General features: G+C 35.8%; 1 protein-coding gene across 1 annotated transcript in view; it reads left to right on the forward strand.

The window, feature by feature from the left end:
- The first annotated feature begins 5,295 nt into the window (after positions 1–5,295).
- The window catches only part of LOC120633655 (katanin p60 ATPase-containing subunit A-like 1), a 60,728-nt gene continuing 43,320 nt past the window's right edge, over positions 5,296–22,703 (forward strand). Inside the window, exon 1 of the mRNA XM_039903950.1 lies at positions 5,296–5,787. Within this exon, the coding sequence (XP_039759884.1) occupies positions 5,596–5,787 (192 nt within the window). The 5' untranslated portion in view covers positions 5,296–5,595. The remainder of the gene's footprint in view (positions 5,788–22,703) is intronic.

Here is a 22,703-nt window from a genome sequence, read left to right on the forward strand (position 1 = left end):
TTCTAAAGCAATTCTTTAACTGTTCCGAAGAAAAAAAAAATATTCTAGAGGCATTATCCAAGAAGGAAATAGGGGAATACATTTGAATGGAGAATCCCTACTATCTTCATATAAAAAAAAATAAAAGCACACCTCAGGTAGGTAATTTTGTTAGCTTTTCTAAATCCTCAAAATGTTAAAATACCTAGGAAAGGAAATTTGGGGAAGTGTTAAATTGTCGTTCAAACTTATTATCAACTGACTTACAAAAAAAAAGGAGGTTCTCAATACGGGTGTATTATTTTTAATTTAATATCTCAGTTCATTTATATGTATTGAATTTACAAGAAATGTAACGGCCATCTCTAAGGCTATTGCTACAAGGTAAAATAAATAATACGTATTCGCTTTATATGAACAAGAGTACAAAATTATCGTTTCTTATTTGGTTCACTACAGCATCGACGCGCTGCCATTGAATAGCTAGTCTATGCGCTTGTATGTGTGTGTGTCTGTAATAAAGAATGCGTTATGTTATACTAGCGTCAATGAAAAGAGATAATGAATGTAAAGAAGCTTTAACCGCATTTGCGTTCTGTTTGATGTCCACTCCGGGCTACCGACAAACAATCCGCGCATTACGGGTGCCGCGCCAGCGCCAGCACGGCGTGGGCCCCCACGTGGTGGTCTCAGTGCTCATAAAATCTATTTAACGGATAAATATCCATAGCCTGCCATAGTATAAGTTTTAATACATTTAAAATCTTAAAATTTACATCAATAACCGACAGCTACGAGCTACGAAACCGATCCAACTGCAGCGAGGAGTGCGACAGGGAGATGTTATCTCCCCGAAGCTGTTTACCGCTGCGTTGGAGGACGTTTTTAAGCTTCTGGATTGGAACGGGCTTGGCATCAACATTAACGGCGAGTACATCACTCAACTTCGGTTTGCCGACGATGTAGTCATAATGGCAGAGACTCTGGAAGACCTTAATGCGATGCTCAATGACCTCAGCAGAGTTTCTCAACAGGTGGGCCTTCGTATGAACATGAGCAAGACGAAAATTATGTCTAACGCTCATGTTGCGCTCCACCCAATAATTGTAGGGAACTCTGCACTCGAAATTGTAGACGAGTATATATACCTAGGACACACGATCCAGTTAGGTAGGTCCAATTTCGAGAAAGAGGTAAACCGCCGAATCCAACTCGGATGGGCAGCGTTCGGGAAACTTCGTGACATCTTCTCGTCCAAAATCCCCCAGTGCCTGAAGACTAAAGTCTTCGAACAGTGCGTGTTGCCAGTGATGACTTACGGATCAGAGACATGGTCGCTAACTATGGGCCTCATAAGAAGGCTCAGAGTCACTCAGCGGGCGATGGAGAGAGCTATGTTAGGAGTATCTCTACGTGATCAAATCAGAAATGAGGAGATCCGTAGAAGAACTAGAGTTACCGACATAGCTCAGCGAGTTGCGAAGCTGAAGTGGCAATGGGCGGGGCACATAGCTCGGAGAACCGATGGACGTTGGGGTCTTAAGGTGCTGGAATGGCGACCCCGCACCGGTAAACGCAGCGTAGGTCGGCCCCAAACGAGGTGGACAGATGACATCAGGCGAGTAGCTGGGAGCCGTTGGAGGCAAGCGGCCCAGGACCGTGCATTGTGGAACTCCCTACAAAAGACCTATGTCCAGCAGTGGACGTCAATTGGTTGAGATGATGATGATGATGATGATGAACCGACAGCTGATTTATATAAACAATCTAACTATTAGTATTCAGAAAAAAGGCGTCTTAAAATAAACTCTTCAATCAATATAAGAGTCTAACAGTATACCGCCTGTTAAGACCTTTCCCAACGGGAGGGTTTATACCACGCTGGGCAAACGGGTTGGCGATCGAAATTGCCATTTTAATTTAATTTTAATAAAAGTTAAAATTGAATACAAACTGTACTTTTATCTCAATCAAAGAACGTAAAATGATGTTTACTTAAATTATCTCTCTCTGTTGGCTGCAGTTTTCAAAAAACTCAAACTAAGTATTTACATTGAATAAGAATAGATCTATCCTTCTCTGCATGGAAGGTTATAGAGTATGGCAATAGTTTTAATACTGTAAATATTAAGTTTTTTTTATGGTATCCCGACGCCACGCTTGTTGAGTTAAATCTTCTGTCCACACATTTGCCTTTGGTTTGAAACAACACGCGTGGCGTCGCTTGGTAGAGGTATATACATGTACATGTGGCATGCTTGTTATATTTCGGTGCTAAAGTAAGTTCACCAGAATTATTGATTTTTTTTACAACTGCAAAAATTGGTTTGTTTTCAACTGATGCCACCACTAAAACCTCACAGTAGATAAGAACGGACTAGATTTTTTAGCTTATCAGTTGAATTCATAAAATTTAGTGTGTTGATTTCAGAGACATGATAATTGCTAAAATAGGTGCTATTTGGAAACGAACTGATGAAAAGAGTTTAGATTACAGTCGCCGGCTTTTATTATGTCAAATACGCTACGCTGTTACATAAAACCAACATGGCTATTTTGATACCTTATTTTCTTGAAGAGTAGTTGTAATTTTTGTTGTCAACGTAACCAATTTTCTTAGAAACAAAATGTGTGGGATAGGGTAGTGTTAGCATGTACTTTGCAAGTAAGCATACCTTCTAGTTTTGCAATTTGGCATTTCGCTTCGCCATAAATAAATAAGGTTGGTCCTGATATTGTACTAGATTACTTCTTAAAATCTGCGCCATCTCTTAGCATACTCATGAACTACTTCTGTCAAGTCTGTAATACACGGTTACCTCGCGTGCTCGCTTAACGTTAGCACCAATGAGTCGGTGCCATTTTGCGTGTTAATTGACCCAATCATATAATGTATTTAATTGTACGGAATAGTAATAAAAATCAATATTCTGTATTGCCAGACTATAAAATATTCTTAAAGCTTACTTTTTATTTTCCTACCCGTTTATTTCCATCATCCTTGGATACCTACTTCCAATGTATATATTACTACTACCCTATCACACGAATTTTGTTTCAAGAGAGAATAAGTACGGGAGGTCTGTGATCTCGTACCATCTTATTTTAGTTGAGATTCAATGAGGTGAGATGTTGATTCAAGCCACTTTTGATATGAAAGCTTCACGTTTAATTTACGAACACTACAAATAGTAATCAGACACCGTTTATCTCATATTTTATTTAATGTATCGTCAGCATAAAATGGTTATCAAATAATTTTAAATTGTATATTTAGAATTTTAAATAAGTTATGTAAAGTTAATTATTATTACCTATTATATTTTGTCATATTTTTTACTATTACTTACGTTATTACTTTGCTTAGAATAGGTATTAGTATTTTGTAAATACTGTGAAAGATATTATGTTTTTCGGTATAAATTAAATTAGCCATTGCGGATCTAAGTCGGAAGTGTGGTTATTTTTACTCATACAAGAGAAGTTAATACCTTATTAATTATTTTGTAAAAGTTATAGAGATGCAGATATTGAGTGGTCAAGGCTGAATTTCATATGTGTTATGTGTGCTGCCATACACTATGCTTTGTGTAATTTAGGATGACAATTTTGGCATGTCACGCCCATAAAGTGTTGTATTTTTCCCGGTAAAACATGATAAAGATAATTCCGTACTTCATTGATGGGCATCCACGACCACTTAATAAATACAATGCCAATAATTTGCGAACAACCACAGGTTATCAAAATCGGGATTGAAATACAATTAATCGAACATTCAGTTAACACCATTTTTTTAACCTTAATAATCAATACACATGTTTCCTGCCAGTCGTATAGCATGTAAAATTCATAGATTAGAAAAGAAATAGTTTATTTTTTATAACAATTTGACGATAAACTATTGTCATGTATCGATTCCAAGATCTACGAAAATAATTAACGATAGACAAATAGGTTAATTTACGGTTATACACTGCCGCATCCTTACTCTGAGCTGTCAAATAGACATCCTAAATTAGACAAAGCATAAGCACTTTCTTCGCACTAGCACCTCACTACAGTGCCCTGAGTGTAAGTTTTTAACTCAAAAAACGACACAATGGTGTTAGTGTAATCTGCTATTTTAAATAACCAAACGTCATAATTTGATAATTCCAAATGAATGTAATACTACTATTACGTTTGTTGATTTTATATAATGAGTCAGAATGGCGTGGGGCCCTCAATCATCTTACGCGACGTTATGTAGTTCATAATATATTTTATTCACATCGAATCAGTTTTAGTGCTATTTTTTACTTTGTTGTTTTAAACTAATATATTTATGTGTGCTTATCACTCGAGACTTGTACTAAAATCGTAGTAGAATTTTTAAAAACTTTTCATAGTTTCAGTTTATTAAACCTTTTGTATAGTAACTATTGTAGAGTAAACATTAATATAAAGTTGTGGTAGTTTCCATAACCACCTATGATATTTTATTTTAGTGATCGGCAGTTTTCCATAGCTGCCGAAATATTATTGTAAATATCGACAAACTGTATAACTGAAGATTGTATTTATATTTCATAACGTGTATAATATGTATGGCTATCAATATATGTAATGTTTACTGTTATTTTTATTGTTTCTATTTTCTCTTTTTCTCTTGCTCAATATGCTCATGGTGTTTGGGCTTATACTGGTGGTCCACTGTCTAGTGGTAGATTGACAGTGACAATTTGACGATATACATTAACTATTTGTTGACGATCGACTGCTCTTTATTTTACTGACATTATTCCACTATTATTGTAATATGTTTACGTCTGCTAATGGATACTTCTTCATATGCAACAGTTATGTTATGCCCAAGAATGATAATATTGTCGTTACGTTATTAATAATTATTTGTTTGTCATTTTTTTTTAATCCCTTTGCAATCCTTAGTTGTCCCGACATAAATAGCCTCCTATTTCTATCTCCCAATGTGCCCACCAAAAAGTACCATTAGACTCGTACTTAAATTGTTAGTGAAGCCGCATAATATGTAACAGAAATTTATATAAATTGGGTAAATCTCGATTGGTTTGTAAGTCTCGACATTAATTTCCAGAAAACTTTGAGATCAGGGCAAACCGAACCGACCGAGTACAACACTAATACCAGAGAGTAGAAACCAATATGCCATTTGGTTGGGCCAACATTTGGTCAACCAGCCAATGACCGGTTGGTTTAAAGAGGTAACCGGCCATGTGTACGGCTTGTCAATTGACCATAGACACTAAGACAAAGTGTTCCAAAAAGCAGTTAGCACTTACCTGTTCGACGTTCGTTGTCTTTGTTTTATGACAATTTGTGTTTGTGATGTGAACGGTCTTCGATCAAAATTTTTAAAGTTTGTTATTCATCCGAATGTATGACAATTGTTGTACAAAATTCTAGTCGTCATGAGATAATACATTTATAATATAGATAAACGAAATTGTTTTATGTGAGAAATAAATTTAATATGAAATCAGTGCGGTATCGTTCAAAATGAGAAGTGCTCCGATGGTTGTCACGCGCTATTCTGATTTCTGTATCCAAATAGAAGAAACTTGGAAGAGTAGTTTTTATTGAAAGAGCTGTTATATGTATGCAGCGGGAATGGCAATAATGGCAGTGTCTGTTGGCGAAATTTGCGAGAACACAAAACTCGCACGAGAAATGGCTTTGATGGGTAACTACGAATCGGCGTTGGTCTACTATGAAGGGACAGTACAAATGATTCACAGGCTCCTCATCACCATCGCGGATCCCACGCGAAAATCCAAATGGCAGCTGGTAAGTTGTTATGTTTTCTCTCTCATTTTAGTACATAAGTTTGAGATAAATTTTATATATTCTCTTAACCTTGTACTTTAGGTACCTACATAGTCATTTCCTTATGTGATAAGTTACTTAATTAGTTTGGCTTGGCATACTCGGTAAGGCCACCCACTGAGTGCTGTTAATAAAGATCTTTGATGCCTCATTCAATGATTTGTTTACACATTTTTTATGGTATTGTTTACACAGTTAGAAGTTGTTAGTTGAACTATGTAAAATATATCTCCACTGAGAATGACACGGTTACAATAAATTACTGTAAAATTTGCAGAAACCAATGCAGGATATGAAATTTATAAACAGCCATATTCTTTGCAGGATGGATTGCTAATTCTGCTTCATTGTAAATTTTCATTTAGTTAATTTACAAAAAAATGACTCATTAGTGTCATGTCAAGAGTACCTTACTAGGGTGGTTTTATCAGACATATAACAAAGCTGTCTGCCATGACTAGGTCTATATTTAAGAAGAAATAATACTTGCTCAAAATAAGTTTCTCATTCTCCATTTATGAGGCATAGGTTAGAATGGTGTCCATGTAACTTACATATTGCTTTTCTAACCTAACATTTTCTGTTATAAAAAGTTCTTTCTAATCGGAAGTTTATTGACTTATTTCGTCCTTATTGCACTTTATCAGCACACGCCGAAATTAAACCTGTTTAGGTTAAAAATGAAAACTATAGTGATAAAACATTTTTTGAAAATATCATCCAGCAGGTATAAGATCTTAGTCCTCTTATTCAGATTGTATTCATCATATCAACCCATTACCTGCCCACTTCAGAGCAAAGGTCTCCTCCCACAATGAGAAGGAGTTAAGACTGTAGTCCACCACACTGGGCCAGTGTGAATTGGTGGACTCCACATGGAAAACTCTCAGGCATTCAGGATTCCTCACGATGTTTTCCTTCACTGTTGAAGCGAGTGATATTTTAATTACTTAAAACACATATAAGTTAGAGATTCATGCTGGGATTCAAAGTTGGCATCCTGAAAGTGAAGTAGAGTTCCTACCATTGGGCTAAAAACCCTGGTATTGTATTGAATTAATATAATTTGTCTGGCACTTTGACTTTAATCTTTTGCTGTTAAAGTTCATTGTAGCTGCCATTGAAACAGCAATTGCTCTTAGTTAATTTGTCTGAGGTCAATGCTACCGGCCACTACACTGACTCAGTGAAATCTGGACAAAGAAATATTTCTATAGATGTTATCAAGTGTTTCATGAAATAGGTTTCATAGCAAAAAACTGTATAGTTTACTTTGTGTCTGTTCTTTTTTGTTGCATTAAGTAAGGAAGCTTTTTAAATTATAGTGAAGTTGAAGTACCTACTACTTTGTACTCCCTATTTGTTCTGCTTTTATTGAATTGGTGGAAGTTTCCAGTAACAGCACAATTAATAATTTTGAATAATCTCATCTGCTTACAAGTTAGATTCAAACCTCAGCCCTATTGGATTATGTTCGCACCTCTCTTAGCTGAAGCTTTACCCTTTCTTGGATTGATAGAAGAATATAATCCCGTAAATAAAGCCATTCTTTTTATACATAAATAGCTCACTCAAAGTTCACACTAATTGTCTTCATAAATATTAAAAGCAAAAAAACAACATTACCAAACAGTGACATATATTTGATATGTTCCTGGCTCTACTACTGGGAAAGGTGGATCAAAGTCTTTCACACTCTTTAGAAATCTATAAGAGATAAATTTCCTCATTGATCACAAGGTCTTGGGTTCCATTCTTGGTTCGAATCAAGTATTGTTTAGTAGTAGTGAGTACTTCACTGTTACACTTCTTGGTGTTTTTCAGTTAATATTTCTTAGTATTTCTCCGTCTATGCTGTATAATTGCGAGCAAGTTAAGCTGTTGGTATTCGTTATTGTGACTAACATTTTAAAATAAATGTTAAAAGCCCACCAACCTGAAACCCCAGAGCAGGGTGGCCTACAATCTAAAAACCTTCTCTTCTTTGAGAGAGGAGGCCTGTACCCAGCAGTTGGATGTTAACAATATGATGATAATGTTGATGATGATTGGCAAATGAGAATAAATAAATATACTACGACAATACACACAACGCCATCTAGCCCCAAAGTAAGCGTAGCTTGTGTTATGGGTACTAAGAAAGCTGATGAATATTTTTTTTTTATGAATGAAATACACATAAATACTTATAATATACAGATAAACACCCAGACACTGAAAAACATTCATGTTCATCACACAACATTTTCCAGTTGTGGGAATCGAAACCACGACCTTGGACTCAGAAAGCAGGGTCGCTGCGCACTGCGCCACTAGGCCGTCATAATGATAGATATTTAACAATAGAAGCTTTTTGTGACAGAGCTTGTCTGGGCAAGTAATAGCAATGCAATAGCAATACTTATTCCTGCCACCAAGCAGGTTTGCTTTGTTTGATGGTTGTGGTAGCCGGCGTTATTGAAGTCACATGAGGATTAAAAGCTACGTTTATGGACACAGAGCGGCACTTTGTTGGACATGTTCCTCGCATACACTGTGAAGTGTTGCTGTTTTTAAGTGATGGTTCTCCACTTAGTATAATTATTATGATAAAAAAATTATAAAAAGTGAGTCATTACTAGGTAATGCGATTTCGAATCCTTTCAAAATATCGTTAAATTCTTTTTATACCTAAAAATAGATATTTGGTCAGTACATAAAAAAAACATGCAATATTTTAGATTTAAATGGTGGGAATATTTTTATTTACATTAGATACATTAGGTTTTCATTGTAGATTTTATCGGCCTTAATCTAACCCAAGTTTGCATTCAACAATGGTATTAAAGTCTACAACTACATAATAAACCAACACAAGTGTAGTTCAAATCCTTTCGTATTACAGTCCGCTCTTTCACCATTCGTTCACTTCAATTGGAACATCTATTGTTAGTTGTATTTTAGTAGATTGCAGTGGTATAACATAGAATGGTCTTTTTATTTTATTCTAACTTTTCTCTTCAGCTTCACTCGTTCTTGTTCAAATTTACGAAAGTTCGGTCACAATTATTCCAATAATTTTTGCACGATGTAATATAAGAGATAACAGTTTTATTGTATTTTATTGTACAAGTTATTTAGATATGCGTTTTCGAAAAATGCTTTCTTAGTCAGTTTCTATGTTATTATATGTCAAGGACTTCTGCACAGTTCTTAAAGCTGGCTTCTAAATAACCTATGTTTATTTTATCAATTTCGGTGTGGGGTCCAACGAATTGATTTGGGAACGATATAGAAAAAAAGTTTTAAACTGGATTCCTGCACGTTTACATCGGGTCGAAGAAACATTAAACAGTTGTACCGCCGCACACCCCTTTCTTTTCAACACGCTTTTTATTTATTTTTTAAAGATTTCTCTATTTTGTTTTGTTTTGTTTTGTTCTCAAAAAAAAATATCATTATACCGTTATGATTAACTCAACGATTGTTGCTGTGTGTTATCAGTCAAAAGGGCTTACGCTCAAACTCCCTCAGAGCGGTTATCCGCTTCGGACGACCGACGCAAGTCCGGTGTGAAAACCTATAAAACCGATGCGACGCCTGCTACAGAAATCTGCTAAAACTATTATGAATATGAATAATTGTTCCATAACAATTATTCATTGTACAGTAAACATCTCCTAGGGATGCCCTGGTTTCGGAGCAAAACATGCGGAGACTGTTTGGTATTAAGATTGAAGAAATTATAAATTACACCATACAGATTCTCCTGCTTTTGGCGGAGTGTACAGCAAATATGGCTTAATTCTCATAATAGATCATGGAATTCCGCAAACTAACGCCTGCTTCTATCCCATATGCTCAAACTTTTTTTTCAAAACAGACACGCCTGCGTGCTACACGTCAGTCTGTCTGTATATCAAGCGATTGGTTTTTACACCGGGTTCGTGTCGGTTCCGCACGCACCTACACACCTCCACGATGTATAGCGTACGCCCTTAGGCTAAGATCTATAAAGCTTACTATGCCCAGCCAAATATTAATCCAAATAGAGTTCTATACTATATTATAACTACAGTTTTCTTTTCACTGCATCAATAGGTTGCACTGAATGACAATCTCCGTATGGTAGAAGATTATTTCTAAGCCTGTCGGTCGACTGGCTACCTTATTTTAATACACTGTGGCTTTAAATAATATACCTAGCTACCAAACCCACAATGCTTTTAAATAATATATCTGACAGATTTAATTATACTTTTGTTATGATAATAATATTATACTCAATAGGAGTTCGATTAAGATATGGGCATAGAGAAAAAGACAAGAATATGTAATTTATTTTAATAAAGGTTTCATGAAGGATGACCTTCAATCTAAACGTGTTTTATACAAAAAGAGAAAGAGGACGGGTTATTATAGTTCAATTGCCCTTCGCTTTTATTCTGGCTTGGCTCAGCCAAAGCCTGTTTGACTCCGTATTTTGGGTACGAAATCAAAGTATCTTCAGCAGCGAAACCAGAAGACGGCTTCGGGTCGTTTTTTTATTGCTCCTTTAAAGTGAGGTTAAATTATTGCTAAACCCTACCAACCCGACAGGAGCGTGGTGGGACTAAGCTCTGCAACTCTCTCCTATGGGAAGAGACCTGCGCCCAGCTGAGAGATATTAATGGGCTTGAAATAATCAAAGTCTAAGTTTATATTATTTGATCCGCGGTAGCGCGCCTTCGAGAAAATTTCGACTTATCACAGTTATTTTATATTAGCTATCTCATTTGTAGTCTCTAATGTTTCTCGCTATTAACCTATTCTGTGCTCAGATTGGTCTTTCATGAGTATAACTTTGAACTAAATCGGTCCCCTAGATTCCAAGATACACTTGACCCGTATTCTTCAAGCCGGGAGTAAAAGCGATCTTTGATTTTGTAAAGAACCTTAGGAAAGAGCAACTACTAAGAGTTTCTTGCCGCCTTATTTTTCGCAGAATTTGCAGAAATACAAAAAATTTAAGAGTAAAATCAAAAATAAAAGCATTTTTTCATAAATCGTCGCATCATACTAGTGTTGCCCAAATGCAAGAACAAGACGAGACTTAGCCAGTCTTGGTCTTGGTCTTGCGCCAATACACCTGGTCTTGGTCTTGGTCTTGGTCTTGCGCTCCCAGTCTTGGTCTTGGTCTTGGTCTTGCAGCAAGAGTCTTGCAAGTCTTGCAATTACCTATTAGTCTATTACTATTTATTAAAGTTTACTTTAAATCTTAGAAAAACGTATTAGAATTGGAACATTGTGAGCTTGAATTAACATAGCCATAGTAAAGATCAAGCAGATTAATAAATAACTGAAGATTTGATAAGAAATTCGAAAAATCAACTGACCTATATGTCGTTTTCCATGGAAGTAACTGTTTCTTAATAAACATTTATGATTTATAAGCTTACATTTGCTAAAACATGTAAAAAAACAAATTAATTACAATAACTTGACTGTATTTTAAAGAACAATACTTATCTGTCTAGAAAGAGATTGAACCCTCAACTTATAAGAAATTTAATAAAAGAGTTTTACGATTTATCATTTATTTGAATAAAAAATAAAATACAACACAAATCAACAGCTTTATCATTAGGTTATGATACTTTATATCAATTCTTTTGACCAAGAATTAATACAAAGTAACCATCTGGCTGACTCATCACTTAACCTATTTCTATGTTTTCTAATTACTAATGATGCTTTAGAAAATAACCTCTCAGCAGGTACTGAAGTTGCAGGTATTGAGAGAAAATCACGGGCCATTTTCGATAAAATCGGATACTCTGTCTCATGCGTCCTCCACCAATCTAAAATCACCAATCTGAAACTTATTTATTCTTTGGAACACCTGTAGGTACTCTTAAAATTCGAAATTATTTTGCATGAATAGTGTCAAATGTTATGATTTCGGCGCGGCGGCAACGATTGTTTTAGATTTCAAAAGAAGCCGCCGGCGCGTGTATCATAACCATGTACTTCCGAAAAGCGGCAAATTTCTTTGAGAAGTAAGTACAAAACCGTTGATGCCGCATTATCAAAGTGCCGATGGTTAAAACATAACTATGCATGCACTCAGTTTGATTTTAATAGATATTTTTTTATTCGCTATGTTTATGGTATTAGTCGTAATGCGCATAGGTCCAGTTTTTCATATTCTTTGATATAGTTTTTTGCGTCTCATAGAATTCCTAAGCGTACCTACCTACCTATACACCGAACTGTTACACCTAACTACTCCGTGAAATAGCGCTAAGTCCTAGCTGCAAGACGCAAGAGTCTTGCAGGCTATGTCTTGTTCTTGCTCAAGTCTTGCACGGTCAGTCTTGGTCTTGGTCTTGCTAAAAATACGCGGTCTTGTTCTTGGTCTTGGTCTTGCAAAAACGCAAGAACAAGACCAAGACTGCAAGACCAAGACTGAATTTGGGCAACACTACATCATACCACTGAAGCTAGAAATTAGGACTTAAAATAGGGTTAGGAAGGTTTTTTGGAAGTCCTTAGTTGAATAGTGTGATCCTATGCTTATTAAAGGCAGCTATCTACATTCGTAAGAAAATACTTGTAGAAAACATACGTGTTCCATCGTTGATAGTCCACCGCGTAGCTGAAATGTGTAATTTACAGGGGTTCCAGAAAACTATGTAAGTTATCCCAGTAATTGCTCAAAATATCACTAGTGTGGTATTGTTTAAAGCTTTTTTGATTTTTTTAGGTATTATTTAAAACTAACAGTTGCTCGCAATATTTTCCGATTTTTTTCTGCGGGAAATGTTTAGGCTAAAAAATATTCTATATCTTTCTTCAGGATGCGAGCTATTTCGGTGACATATTTTGTCACAATCGGTGCAGTGATTTAGAATCCTAGGTAACACAGGACCACACGTATAGGGCAATTTCCTATTATAGGCCTCGGACAACATGATAATTTAAAAGTCGCTGGGCCCCAACAACAGCCCCGTCCGATGGCACTCGTACCATCTTATTGGGTTATTGACACCCCATACGTATCAGTTTGTACGGGTATCTACTAACGTCCTTGATAGGTCACGGGGGTCGGATCATAATAGCTTCGGCTAATGTGTTTTTTATTACAGCTAACGTTCCATTCAGTATATTGATTTTCATTGTAAACTTTTCGAAAAAGTATGTTCGAACACAACCTTGTGTTGCTTGTTCTTCTATTGCGTTTGCTCGTAAACTTAACTTTATTTTACTGATTTCAACACTTTATATTACACTGTTATTAATTATATCTTACGGCAAAACATTTTTCGAATTTGATTGGAACTGGTAACCCTAGGTAGTTCTGACGTGCCGATAAGCGATTCAACGTTCGGGCGCGATGTTGCGTAGAAACCGATTAGGGGTACGAGTTTATAACTGCCAGTCAACTAACTAATGGGTAAGCCCGTTACCATCTCAGACTAAATCAACACCTATCAGCAGTTGAGATTGCAGTCAAGTGGAAGAAAAAAAATCTTCTTTTTTCTCTCCTGTCTGCTCTTAACTTGTAACCAGGGTTGCCAGATCGATTCTTCCTGTTATCGGGATCAATAACCGATTTTTCGGCTTTGGTCGGGAGAATTAAAAATATTTTTGCATTGCACTGTAGATAGTAGGTATTTGTGACACATAAGATAAGAACCGAATGAGCATATTTATTGTTTTTGTTCTTGCCATAAGTATTTGTCATATTTTTTGAGTGTTGTTTGCAAGTTTCGTTTGACGAAAATGTGAACTTAAAATTATCGAACTTGTTTTTCGGGAGATTATTTGCTTTGTCGGGAGTCGGGAGGACATACAAATATTCGGGAGAATCCCGCCAATTCCCGACCGTCTGGCAACCCTACTTGTAACTGTTGTGGTGAACAAATAATAATAATAATAATAATGTTTAATTCCAAAAATCTTAAGTCTAAACAATATAGTAAAAGGTTTTCTTATTTTATAGGATGGGGAATCCTTGAAATCTTAAAACTTGTGGTGAACAAAAAAAGAGTATAAATTAATTACAATAAAAACACAGTAACCTTAGTCATTGTTTTGCGGAAATAGATTTCATGCTACGAGATAGTATCCCACAAATGGCTCTTATGCCCTTTTATGTACTGTCACAGTCTGTACTGTAGATAGGCTATATGTCATATCAACCTCGATACTTTGTGTGTCATATGAAGCTCTAACTAGGCCGCCGGACTTGAAGTCTCATTTTTCCGCCCAGATCTAGATAATATGGTTGAAATAGACATAATAGGAATTCTCTCATTAAGTCGCGTCATTTGTGTTTTATTTACACGTTCCACGATGAATGATGAGTCGTGAGTGAATGGAACTGCTGCGAATGGTATTGTGGAATTATTTTTTAAGGAAATAAGAACAAAAAAATTGCTCGACAACCGTTATACGTATAAAAAAAGTTAAAACATTCGCTTCAGTACAGCTACTTGGAAGAATAGCGGGCATAAGGAACGTCATGAATGGTCCGATTGATATCCCAAATTCGAAAAAGCTGTACAATCAAAATGCATTGTTTTACTTTAGTATCCTTGAATTCAGTTTTGTAAAAATAATTTATTTTCAGAATTTCAGCACATTTGTGCACATGTTATGATATGTTAAAATCATACACTTTGCTATGCTATGATATATGTTAAAATTATAGTAGAAAATCATCATCATATCCTTCATCATCACCTCATTACAGAGCACTGGTCTCCTCTCGGAATGAGAAGGATTTAGGCCGTTATAGTCCACGATTGCAATGCGCGGATTGGTAGGCTTGAAAAGTTTACTTACTACAGACGTTATCCTATGCCGTAAGATCTTATGAAGTTCGTAGGTTGATTGTTAGCAAGTCAATTTTCATGATCGAGCGCAGATTGCAGGTCAAAACAGATTACAGGTTTAACTACCGTGTCGAAAAAATTTGTTAGATATTTATCAGAAATATTTATTTCATATAGTTTGGTATTATGTAGGTACATGAGACCATGTCAGGGCGTTGCAAACAAAATTATTTACTTTTCTTTTTCATGGTTACACTACAAGATTAAAATATTAAATAATTACATTAGATTAAAATTCAAATGACAGTCAGATAGTAATATTTAAAATAGGTATGTCAAAGGTTATTGCTAATCGTCAGATTGTAATTATTTAATTTTATATAACACTTAAAATAGGAATAATGGATATAATAAAGATAAAGATTGATATTAATTATAATAATAATATAAACCTTCATTTTATAGTGCATTATTGTGAAATGTGTTGTAGGATGTCGTGGTATTGAGGTCTTTTCAGCTAGGAATTCTTTGAAAACGTAAAAACACTTTTGTATTAACCATTGTTTTTATTTTCGCTTAAAATCAACTTCTTTCGTTTCGTCTTTTAAAAGTTTAGGTAGCTTTTTATATATAATGATAGATCTAAAGTTTGGACTAGTGAGTGCGGCCTATTATTTTTAAGTTGTAAATATCTTATATCGTAGGTACAGAGTTGGGAAAAAAATCCCAACCTGGAATCAAGGAAATCTCAGAGAGAACACGTTCGTTACATTAACCATCGGTTATTATCATTTACATGTGATAATAGTCGTTAAAATGATGCCGCCAAATGATATACTCGTATCATGTGGTAATAGAAAACGCGAAGAAAATCATTTAAAACTATTCCTATTATAGCCCAATTTTTTAGCATAAAAAGGGGTTAAAGCGGAATCAGAGATAATAAGCTGAATTTTCGTATGTACACCTTCATTTTGTCGTCCTAGGAGTTGTCTCAAAAGTCTCATGAAACCTGTCGTCTTGCGATAATTGCAATGCAAGTTATTACGATGTCTTGCGATGCAGACACCAGATTTTATAAAACTTTGACGCTAATCTTAACTATTAGGTATGGATGATGCTTAAAACTGTCTAAACAAATTAATTAATCGGAGAGAATATCCTACCTACTCTAAGAATCGAACGACGACGAAAATCGACCAAGTATTGGTTACAGAAGGAGAAATCGGTTTAAAGACGTTACGCGTCGAATTGAGAAGCTGCCTTTTTTGGAAGTCGGTTGGAAAAAGCCTGTCGTTAGTTCGAAAGGCTCGGTACAGCGATAAACCGTCGAGGTAGGTACCACTTCTGCATATTTACCGTCTGCCGAACAAGGAAAATGTTGCAAGACACGCAGTTGTTTCACGTGGGCGTAGATCTGGTAACCTGTTACATTTTGTGTAACACTTTATTATTCAGTCAGTATAAATTCGGCCTATATATGTTACTTATAACTATATAGTTTACTGACCAGTCTTGATCGAATGGACGACGAAACTTTCAAAATGCGTTGAATTTACTGCATACTGTATATTTTTAATTTTGCGCGAATTTTATTATCCTAACAAAGATTATTATTGTCCTTGCTTTACGCCCTAACTATGCTGCCATGCCAGTTTTCATACAGCGAAATCCTTAAACCCATACCCCGAATCGCTTTTTCTAAGACGTACCGGAACTTGAAATCGGTTGGCGGCACGTCTTTGCCGGTGGGGTGTAACTAGCCACGACCGAAGCCTCCCACCATAACAGTCATACGGAGATATAATGAATGAATGAATACACTTTTATTGTACACCACATAAACATAAAAAATTAAAAGTAAAAATTTAACAAAAGGTATACAATTTGGCGGCCTTATCGCTACATAGCGATCTCTTCCAGGCAACCAAAGGCGTTAAAAACAGCTCAAGACAACAGATATACAAGTCATGTTAAACTTATAAGGGAGTGTATTCTATGTATAACAAGGTACAATTTGTGCGCAAGATGTTATAATGGTAATTCGATTCGAACGCCAGGTTAATTAAAAAGTGAAAATACGCTCTATACGCAAACAGCTGGTAGTTCAGCACGTACACAAAACACTTGTGCTAATGTCCTTGTGATTAGTATTGAGTCACTAGTTTTTCTCGTAGTGAAACCCGACAAAAGCGTTTTTTTTATTACACCTGATTGCACTTACTGTAATGTAACACCGGCTAAATCCAATCCACGTGAAACCTTCAGCGTTATTCGTGTTACGATTTGGCGATTTGTGTCAAGCGTTTCGAACTTTGATGTATGGAAATTATCTCTCTATATACTCGTATGTATTTAAAAAATCAGCTTCCTACCAGTAAGTTAGTATTCACAAAACTCGAAAATACTCGATGGATTGACTCAGTTGTTTTTGTCCACCCGTTACCGTCCGAAAGAGCACGGGTCTCTTCTCGGAATGAGATGAGCTTTAATAGGGCGTACGTCTGGCCAAGTACATTTTGATACACCCTTGGAGACCACTATAGAGAACTCTGGAAATGCGAAGCAAGTGATATTTAATTGTATGAAAAACACAACTCCGGTAAGTTAAAGGTTCGAACAGAGTTCAAACTCGGCACCCCCCCGATGAGAGGTCGAAGTCACTAGGGTATCAATCGTGTTAATATGTAGATGCAATAGCATATTTTATTGTACGTATATTTGACCTTAGATACCACATTATAAAATCATCTTACTTATATTCGGGAGTGGCTGGAAGAGATAAACTTTCCTTTATTTACTTCATATATTTATGTTTGTAAACATAAACAAATTCTAATCTAATTCTATTCTAAAACTGAAAATAAAAAATAAAAAACTGTTGCTTTTCCATTTTATAGTGTTTAGACGTATGCATTTCCGAGTACAATATACAAAACGAAAATTTTGGATATGCTTTTTTTCCCCATAGGATGTCGTTATTAGATTCTGACTTAGTTAGACTATTTGCCACATTTGGTAACGTAAATTGTTATTTATTTTGTCTTAAGAGAGGTAATGATGCGTCGTTGGGATACTCTGCCAATTATCATCGATTAACAAATTCATATGGTTATGTGACTTAGCAGTTTCTACACTGTACGCTGTAATTGAGTTTTATGTAACTGTCACATCCTTGTTCTCTACTAGTTATATATAAGCCCTACCTCTTTAAGTTAACACGTTTTATCTTTGACGCGTATCTTCCCTCATCAGATTCTACTTTGGTCGTTGTTAATATCCAACACTGGAACGCCCAACGCTGGACAAGATCCTGGTTTGTAGAAATACAAAAGGCCTCTGTCCTTCTTAGTTGCTGCAATCCTGGCCTTCTCTTGGTTGTTGTTTCCGCCTCTTCGGCATCTTTGGCGACTGCCTTTCAAGTGCACTCACCCAATCCACCTGTCCGCACTGGGCCAGCGTGGTGGACTACGGCCTTAACGCATCTCATTGTCAGAGGAGAATCAGAAGTGCCCAATAGTGGGCCGGTATTGGGTTGAATATGATGAATCTATAGATATTTCTAGGCATACACCTGACTTTGACCAATAATTATTCCCTACGAGTTGGTGAAACGTTTTTTATTCTATAGACATGACTACATCACAAGGCATTAGATTTAGGCGATTCCTAGGTTTCGTATGAACATAGGCGCAATGAAAGCAATGGAGATGTTTCGTATTGGGCCAATTCTTAAAAAAATTGAGAAATCCGGAGTATTGGTTAAAAGTTTACTTTAGTAATAAAAAAATAACTAATATTAATCAATTATTTGACCGATTTTTAGTATAGAGTTTTCCGTAAGCTGACAGTTTGTAATTTTTTTGTCAATAGTTCACGTTGTCGGTCACGTATCTTCATAATTTGTTGTTTGATATCTTGAGAAACTTTCGGCAACCCCGCTTTTGTTGTCTGAATTTTTTAGTAGTGTTTCTCTAGACCAACCATGATAGTTATAGGTGCCAACACAACAGTCGAGAGAAATATCAAATACTAGCCTACCCAGCCAGCTTCGCCGGGCTAGATTTTGCTTTATTTTATTTAAACAATGAACTTACATCATTAAATTTTTAATTTAAGTCTCATAATATATTATTATTCATTTATTTCTCTCCTATTCTCTTCTCGAGCGGGTGAAGATGATTATCTACACCCATGTACACCCAACAATAGAATATCATCATAGTAAATAAAAGCTGTATTTGACAGGTTGACAGTTCAAAAATAGGAGTGCTCCGATCGTCACCAAACTTTACAGGATTTCTCGCCAGGTCAATCCGGAGATTCCCTGAAAGTTTCATTGAAATCGGTCCAGCCGTTTCGGAACATACCAACACACTTTCTCTTTTATATACTCGTGTATAGATAAACGACATGACACTTTACCGCCTTAATGATTTTTTGACAGACAAAACTGTTCAAAAAAAACTATAGTTAAAAATGTTTCATGTTTAAGCAGCTATATTTACCGTAGCATACCGTACAAAAAAAAGTAACATACATCGCCTTTATAGCAAACTTTTTATAATATCCGTCAGCTTTTTCATCAAATATTGAACATATTTAAAAATTTTATAAATTTAAAATGCATATAAAAATAAAATAAATAATTCCTCAAGTGTAGGTAAAAACACTAATAAAAATTATAAAATATATTTATAAATATTGAACGTAGACCAGTCAATTGATGATGAGAAGAAAGTACCGGGTCAAAAATGTAGAATAAGTGGAAAAGGGATTGCTACTGTAGTACGTAACTACTGAGAAATAGAGGGCCAACGACAATCTCGGCCATAACTGATGGGCAATTACTGATTAGAGATGGTTTTTATGGTGCACTTCAAATCCTTTCCGTAGAGAACCCTTTCACCCGACTAGAGTCTATTGTGTGTTTCTTATTACTTTGTCGTAACCATCTATGTTCGGGTCTACAACGACGTCGACGCAATATTGCATAGGAAAGCTTCCATCTTTTACATACACACGATGTGAAGCCCTGGAAATATATACAATTTTAGGGAGATTTTATAGTTATTATGAAAAATGTATGTGTGGCGCTGAAATATGCACTATAGTGTTAGAAATTTAAGGACCAGAGTTTGCTAATAAATTCCAGGGATCAGTTATTGAGTTTATAGTTTCTGAATTGTCTGACTCTGGTTAAAGCTTTGGCTGCGGCTAGCACTACCCCATCATATTTGCTCTGTCTTGTCCCATTAAAACTTTGGAGTTCTCATAATATCACAACGGCTACCTTCTAATTCAAAATGTTAGATGCTCGGACAGGTGCCAGGAAGATGAATTAGGTTCAGTTTAGATTATTCTGTCTGAAAAAAAAAAAAAAGGTTTTATTTTAGACCTTTTTATTTATTTCCCAATATGAAATGCGTCTTTATCCGCGTAACTGTCGCCATTGGGGAGTTATCACAATTAAACCTAGGGACTAAAGCAGTCGCCGCTGCATCGACTTAGAAAGGCCTGGAAAATTCCCTCAAGAGAATGGAAAGCGAAATTGCATTTTAACTTGCACTACCCGTACCTCATTATAATAAAACCCAACGTACTTCGCCTAAGCGAATATGATTTGACTAATTAGATAGAATATAATATGCAGTTCTAAAATGAACCTCCAACATATCCAAAGCAATGTAAAAGTTAATATTATCCTTATTATAAGTTTTTTACTTATTAATTGTGCTTATTTGCATCTCCAAATATGTTTTTGGGCTAAGAGTGAAGAGTTATATATAGATCTATCTAACAGCAATCGTGCATTTTTCCGGGATATGAAGTATCCTGTCACTCACCGGCTCAAAAATTTCTGTGCAAAAAAAAAATTCGTCGAATTAGGATTCGTCGAGTCCAAACACCATTGAGAACCTCACGGAGAGCTCTGAAGCATGCAGGTTTCCTCACGATGTTTTCCTTCACCGTTGAAGAAAGTGATATTTTTATTGGTTAAAACGCAAACAACTCTGAAAAGTAGAGGTGTGCTGGAATTCGAACTTGGCCCCCCAAAAATTAAGCCAAAGTCCTATCCACTGGGCTATCAACGCTTCACGCTTACGCAGTTATAATTATCATCAATCACATAAAATAAAAAATACCTCAAAAAAAGACCCGTCGTCCACAGCAGTGGCCAAGCGTGGTTTGTAAGACTACACGCGCGATCGAAAAAGTTTTGGAAAACCTAAAGTAATATTTAATTTGTTATAAAACGCACGTAACTCCCGAAAACTTGAAAATGCTAGCCGGAGATTGAACTCGGCTCCCACGAAAAGGACGCCGAAGCCTAACCTAACCAACAGGCTATCGCCGCATTGATAATATTAGTAGGTATTTGAATCATAGACCATAATAATTGTTGAAATCTTAATGCAGACAGACAATAAGTCTTGCATTCCTAGTTACATCTTCAAAATTTCTTTAAAATCTTATCTGCAATTTTGTCGTAAATCATTTGAACAGTGGCATAAACTTGCAGCCTGTCAAATCGGTTTTGAATAATAAACAGACCCTGCAGGGCTAGCACGGGCAGGAGATATAAATTATATCCCCCGATTATATCCTCTATCAAGGGATATAATTATCTTTTCCCCTTGCCAGAGCACGGCAACAGGGGAGAGGATAAATTTATCCCCGTTTGACATTTCTCGTGGATATATATCCCCCGCCCATAGCATGGGAAAAAATGAAAGGGGAAAGACTATCCTTTTTTGACATTTGAAAGAGACAATTTTATCCCCGTCCTTAGACGTGGGTTTAAAATTCTGTTAACGAATTAAAGTCGAAAAAAACATGTCTCGTGCTTTCTGGGGCTCTTATTATTCAAGTGAAATGGAGAAATCTGAACGAAAATTACACCGGCGATCTATACGTGACGCCAGTAATCCGTTCGAATTTCCCGATGCAGAGTTCCAACACTTGTTTCGGATGGGTAAAAATTGTGTGCTGTACTCGTGCGAGGACCTTAAAGAGGCACTAACCACTAAATGCTGTCGATGGACTACCAGTGCACATAAAAGTAAGTTGTTATTAAGTACCTAAAATCACCTTGTGACAAGTGAAAAGACATCATCTATATATGAACGTAGGTTTAAAAAGAAGCATACTGGTAGGTTTCAGGGGGGACCCTGCCGGGACACCAGTAAAACCTGTGTCTCAAACATGGGGAATAGGGTGGAATGGTCCTTACATAGGACTGATCACCCGTCTGGCAATGGCAGACATCCACTCATCAAATATAGATATACTTACTTTAATAATAAAATTATTAGTCAGTACTTAGTACTTCAGTATAAGTACATAGCAAAGATATTCAATGCTAGGTACTTTAATTATTTTTCATTTCATTTTAGACTAATGCCAAAGTAGATATTATTCCCGGGAACAGACTCTGGAGATCCACGATAGATGTTCAACTGGTAAAGACAAATTATTTAGATCTAGAGTTTATCAAAAACTTAAACAATCAAGTAAGTTAATAATTTTAAAATATGTTTTACAGATTGTGGTGTGTGTCCATGACCAATTCATATTTATTAACTCTAAAGTAAAATATGAAAAGATACAGCTGTATGAAAGTAGAATCGGACAGTACTACATCTTATGTATGTTTTAAATAAAATGTGCAAACTTTCAAAACTTTACTTATTGTTGCCATTTACTAGTATAAAAGGGAAACAATGCAAATCAAAAAAAGTTACACACCTACCTATATCATTATATTATACTCCTCATAATTACCTAGAAATTACATGCCTAGGATTCTGCTGCATATGTTGTATACGACTAGTCTGGTAAATTATTTATATGAATATACAAAAAACAATGTCTCATTGTAATAAAATTGTTTATTTGCGGAATTAGTACAAAAACTTGGCAGTAGATACTGTATTTAGTAATGAAATATAAGAAAATACAAAAAAAAATGTCTGATAAATTATTTAACATGGGCATGGGTTAATCATCACGTCCAAATTACAGTGTAGGATTGTGCATATATTTCTATTCAACATTTTATTAAAATCTTGGAGAAAG

Source organism: Pararge aegeria, chromosome 22, assembly GCF_905163445.1.
Source record: "Pararge aegeria chromosome 22, ilParAegt1.1, whole genome shotgun sequence".
NCBI classification, from domain to species: Eukaryota; Metazoa; Arthropoda; class Insecta; order Lepidoptera; family Nymphalidae; genus Pararge; species Pararge aegeria.